The 5,037-nt window shown below is 44.1% G+C and overlaps 1 protein-coding gene across 2 annotated transcripts; it reads right to left on the reverse strand.

Annotated features, from left to right (window-relative positions):
- Positions 1-1,132: 1,132 nt before the first annotated feature.
- LOC119348076 lies at positions 1,133-3,957 on the reverse strand. 2 transcript variants are annotated; one of them, XR_005168710.1, is made up of 3 exons: positions 2,354-2,483; positions 2,010-2,158; positions 1,133-1,881 (listed from the first exon to the last, which is right to left on the reverse strand). XR_005168710.1 is itself a non-coding variant. In XM_037616457.1 (3 exons), the coding sequence occupies exons 1-3, from the start codon at positions 3,833-3,835 to the stop codon at positions 1,770-1,772; spliced, it is 354 nt and encodes a 117-aa protein (XP_037472354.1). In that variant the 5' UTR covers positions 3,836-3,957; the 3' UTR covers positions 1,133-1,769. The 2 variants fall into 2 exon arrangements, 1 of the variants encoding a protein (XP_037472354.1); XM_037616457.1 differs by lacking the exon at positions 2,354-2,483 and adding an exon at positions 3,743-3,957.
- Between the last annotated feature and the right edge of the window lie 1,080 nt (positions 3,958-5,037).

Below are 5,037 nucleotides of genomic sequence, written 5' to 3' on the forward strand. Positions count from 1 at the left end.
TTGGTGGGGGGCCATGCGTTGCAAGTACTAGTCCGTGCCCACAACTGCCATCTGCCAAACTTGATTTTCAGGTATGTCGACTGAAATTCGTGGGTGACTCAAGCTGGGAACTCCTGCTCCTCAGCTCTACTGGTCCCATCCTAATGTCGTGGACAGCCGCCCAAGCTAGTCCAGTGGGGTTTCTCGAATTTTTATAAGCCGATTTATCGACGTTTATACGAAATAGAAGAATACCCAGGCATTGCTACGGCCATAGAAAAATAATGCGTCTGCCAATACAGTGATGTATTTCTTTTCATCCTCACTGGACGCCATTAAAAATTAAGGAAATTACAAAGGCAAAAAAATTAAAGAAATTGGCACAAAGCACACACTTGATGCACCATGCAGCCATATAGCGTCCTGGCTAAGACCATCAACAAATATAGAACCAAGATGATAAGAAACTGGAGTAATGGTTACTCGTTGCACAATAGTAATTGGTTGATTTCCAGAACTTGATGATGACTAAGCACCACAGGATAACCATGTGTCCTGAAATAAGCGAAGCGTTGCCGAATCAAATTACCTTAGGGGAAGAAAGGCGGCACCATGTACATGCTCCAAGATACTGGTTCCGCACCATCTTCTCATTCATCGCCTCGACAAATATCAAGAGGAACCTATCCACCTCGTTCACATGAACGACCCAGCTGTGCTCAGTTTAGTGATTTTGCCATGTATAATTATAAAATTGTAAAGAAACAAGGAAATCCTAGATATGAGAAAATAAAGGACCACACAAAATATGTAAATTGTCTTTTTTTTTGAGGAAAAAATCTGTAAATTGTCTTTAACAAGGAGCTAACCTATCCTTAAGGCTTCTGCTCCAGTTGTGGAGACGTGGCAGATGGCGAGGCGACCAAAATGAACAACCAGAGGCGGCAGCAGCAGCAGGGATACCCGCGGGTTCCTCACTCCACAAACTCACGTCCTGGGCAGAATTCAGACATCCCGGTCCCTATGTAAACTTCTGTTTTTTAGTTTGATTTGTCACCAGATCTGTCTATTGTTCATGGAATTATCTCCCAGTATTCTGGTGTTGTAAAGTCGAATAAGCACCCCACTGATCCTATCCGATTTGTCTACACATCTGTCTATCGCTCATGAAATTATCTCCCAGATATTTTGCTGCTGTAAAGAAGGCCTTTGATTTCAGAAAGAAGACAGCGCGACTCAAAAAGATGATGACTTGAGTCAGAAAGAAGACAAGTTTGCTGGGTATAGAGACAGCAGGCCCGAGAATTACGAATACACACTCTCTGAATGCATGGTCAGGATGAAATCCATGGATGAGCTGCATAAAGTAATCACTTCACCGCGGGTAACCAAAAGATATCATCTTCTTGCTTCGTTAGTTATTTCCAGTGAAGAGTGTGTTACTTGCAGATTGTTCATAGTGCTGGTTGTAAGACAGGTCATGTGCCTAGATCCCTGTTAACTATAAGTATAAAAAATTATTTGGACTGAGATATGTCAGCTCTCTTCGTACTCATAAAAAAGTATCTCTGGCGAGAACATTTCATCTCTAATCCGCTTAACCACCATTTCTTGCTCATCTTCCTTCCTTGGAAATCTCGAAGGACGAGGTACCTTAAGGGTGTCGCAGTCATCGCACTGCTCCTCATCTCTCAGAACTATCTTCTGCAAGTTGGGACATCGTTCCAACATGGATCTTATAAATGTAAACTGTTGTTCGATTGATTTAAATCCAGCAAATTCTAGCTCTTTTAGAAGCCTGTTCTCGGAGCTGCTGTCCAAGTACATTTCCCACCGAGGACTCTTTCTGTCATGGTAGGAAGCAGGTCTGGCCTCGCCCACACCGCATGTATGTTCCCATACCTGCATGTGTGTTACCGATTCATTAGATATGTCAACTGAACCAAGTTTTAATCAACCTTCCACCAAAATTTGTGAAAAAATAAAGCTCCAAATGTGGACAAGAAAATAAATACAGACAAAGACATCACCTCAATATGCAACATTTCGATAGATGGTGCTGCTGCAAGAAAGCTGTCATCCATGAAATGTCAAATTCAACAAATATACCACATACGAACAGCTTCCTTAGTTTGCTGAATGCGGTGCGAAGTTCCTCCATTTCAGGTTGCACCCAAAGCTGATCACAACATTAAATAAACAAACAAAATAAGAATTGATAGTTTGCAAGCACATAAGTGAGATTATCAAAGAATTTACAGCTACGTTTGTTCTCTATCATACATAAACACATCCATGATGTAACTTCTATATCTGCAACGACATGACAAATACCAAATAAAGTACCATTTAGCGAAAATAAAGAAGTACTTACGGTTTCTCCTTGGAAATCCAATGTGAGAGTATGTATGCTTGTTACTCCATGTAGAAGTTCACTTAATCTAAATAAGCGTTGATCACAATTTGAACCACTTGAGAGTTCTAATTCCCCAAGAGATGGGACAAAACCAAAGGTCAATGGGGCAACCTGAGATACCCAGGTCTCCCATAAGAACTTCTCTAATTTCGGGAGGCACACCAGGTCGATTCTCAGAAAGCGACACTTCTCGATTTCTAGAACACGGAGTTTTGAGCCTGGTGCATCAATCTTAAAGAGAGAGAAGGAACCAGTATCACAATGATGAAGTTTTAGATGCTTCAGTTGCTTGCAGCAGTCAAACAGGACATGGTGCATGTCCAATTTGTCAAAGCCTATATTTTTTAGAGACAGCTTTGTGAGGCAGAGGAGCACACTAGGGTAGGCAGTGAAAAAGGCATCTATGTCTTGAGCTGGCTGTTGAAGCTCTTCCTCAGTACAGTCGAGAGGCTCCATCTCATCAAGAATGGTGAGATCCAAATCTTTCAACAAACCACTGTCGATTGCATCACCTATGAGTTGGCCAACTTCGCAAAGGAAATTGCCGATCAAATAGAGGTTAAGGTGCAAACTTGAGATACTGGATTCTCTCTGTTGTTTATCCAACAAACTCCTGGTTGCTTTGGTTAAAGACGCCATAGCTTGTTCCATATCATTTGCCTCAATAGGGTCAGCACACGGAGCAGATAGGAAATCCTTGACATTGATGCTTAGCTCAGGCAGCCACCAACTAAGACGCCTCCACCGTGTAGAGAGCACACTTGTCCTTGCAGCTACACGTGAACTGACTCTCCCCAAGATGGACAGTAAAAGATCGTCGGTCAGGGTACTGAGCCTATCTTCGCCGCCCAGTTGCTGGAACATAAATTAAGGATCAACTATTTAGCTGCCACATAACTAAATTTACAAATCCCAAGCGGAAAATAGTCACACATGTTGACATGAACAATATTCACTCTAGAGCGTAAGTTGTTTGATTATCTCTACTACTGCTACTACAGTATAACAACTCTGAAATTTGAATTCTAAGATGTAACGCAACTAGGGCTGCTGATTAGTACTATCAATCTGACGGCTAAATTTGCCTGACCGCATGGCTACAGTGCCATCTAAAGTAAGCAATGTGCAGTCATCTGTGTATGTGCCGCCAAAGGACCGGTCACCAAGCCGAGAGGCACATGCCGCCGAGCGATGACGATCACGGCATCCACTCGGAGGCGAGGATACCCACGGCACACCCGCCAATGCTCACCGGCAGAGGCGGCCCAAACCCAGGGCTTCGCTCGACGCGCAACACGGTGACTCAACGGAGCGGCGGAAAGAAGTAAGGGGGGAGCAGGGCTTCACCTTGCGGCTGTACGTGCGGAAGTCGTCGGCACTGAATAGTCCGCTCCTTAGGTCCGGCGGGCACTCCTTCCTCGGCTCCTGCGCGGCGACCATCGCCGGCGGCGACGCGGGTTTCCTCGGCGAGGACGAGGGTGACGTCACGGGGGGGACTTCTCCGCGAAGCTGACGGCGCGCGGGAGGAGGCCCCCGGCGGCGAGAGCGCCTCTTTTGTGGACGACGACGCGGCGAGAATCCACCGGCGGCGTAGGGAATCGGGATTGGGGATTATTTTCTTTTTGGTGTTTTTTTTTGAGAATTTCTTTTTGGTCTTTTAGGCTATATTTTCTTTTTGGGTGAGACAGAGGAAGGCCCAGTTTGAGGCCCAGAGAGTGCTCAAGGGCCCTAAGCATTGTTTCCTTTTGAAGGTGTAATAAGGCGTAAAAGAAAAAAGATAACTCGGTGCATGTAGCTCTCACTTGTGCAGGTTTACCACTGCGTCAAGGTTTCCCTTCATAATAAGGCGTGAAACAGAGGCTGGGTTCATGTTGTAAGTCATAGGGTACCTTCTTGATTTTTCACACGTTAATTTAGTCCCACCAAATCTCAAAGCTCACCTATCCCCAAAAATTGCTTGGAGTACATACCAATCATAGGTATAGGCTATTTGTATGACCTAAGAATAAAAACACATGCATTCTTGGTGGCGCCAGTTCTGTAAAATAAAAATTATGGCTCCTCCACATTGTTGGACGCTGCCAGCGTTGCCGACGAACTCGACACGCTTTGGCCCAATATGGATTTCGCATATTTCTCAAACTACAACATCGCGTGCCGCAAGGTTACGAACGTGCTCTGTGCTGATCTACCAGCCACGTTTAAGAAGTTAGCCGATCCAGCCAGGTTCGTCATGGATGCAATCTCCAAGGTACTCTCATGCAGTGGTGGGGCCAGGATTGGCTAATGCCCCAGGAGAGAAATTAAGGGTTGAAAACTACCTCAAAAAACTCTAGTTTCAAGGCATACAAAGTCAACCTATAGGAGACCAAACAGAATATTTAATGGCAACATTTGTTCCATGATGGGTCAACTAATAAAACAAGACAAATCCAATCAAAAGACAATATATGCATATATAGATGATACAAAAGATTGATACCAAATGAAAGGATTTCAATGGAAGAAGAAGCTATACCTTAATAAGAATTTTGGAAAGCAAATCGCTCGATGGTTTCTTCAATACTATCATATACATCTTGCTCATTGTAACATATCATTCTATGATTCATCCAATCACCACTCATTTTGTTCCTCAATCC

Source organism: Triticum dicoccoides, unplaced genomic scaffold, assembly GCF_002162155.2.
Source record: "Triticum dicoccoides isolate Atlit2015 ecotype Zavitan unplaced genomic scaffold, WEW_v2.0 scaffold84086, whole genome shotgun sequence".
NCBI classification, from domain to species: Eukaryota; Viridiplantae; Streptophyta; class Magnoliopsida; order Poales; family Poaceae; genus Triticum; species Triticum dicoccoides.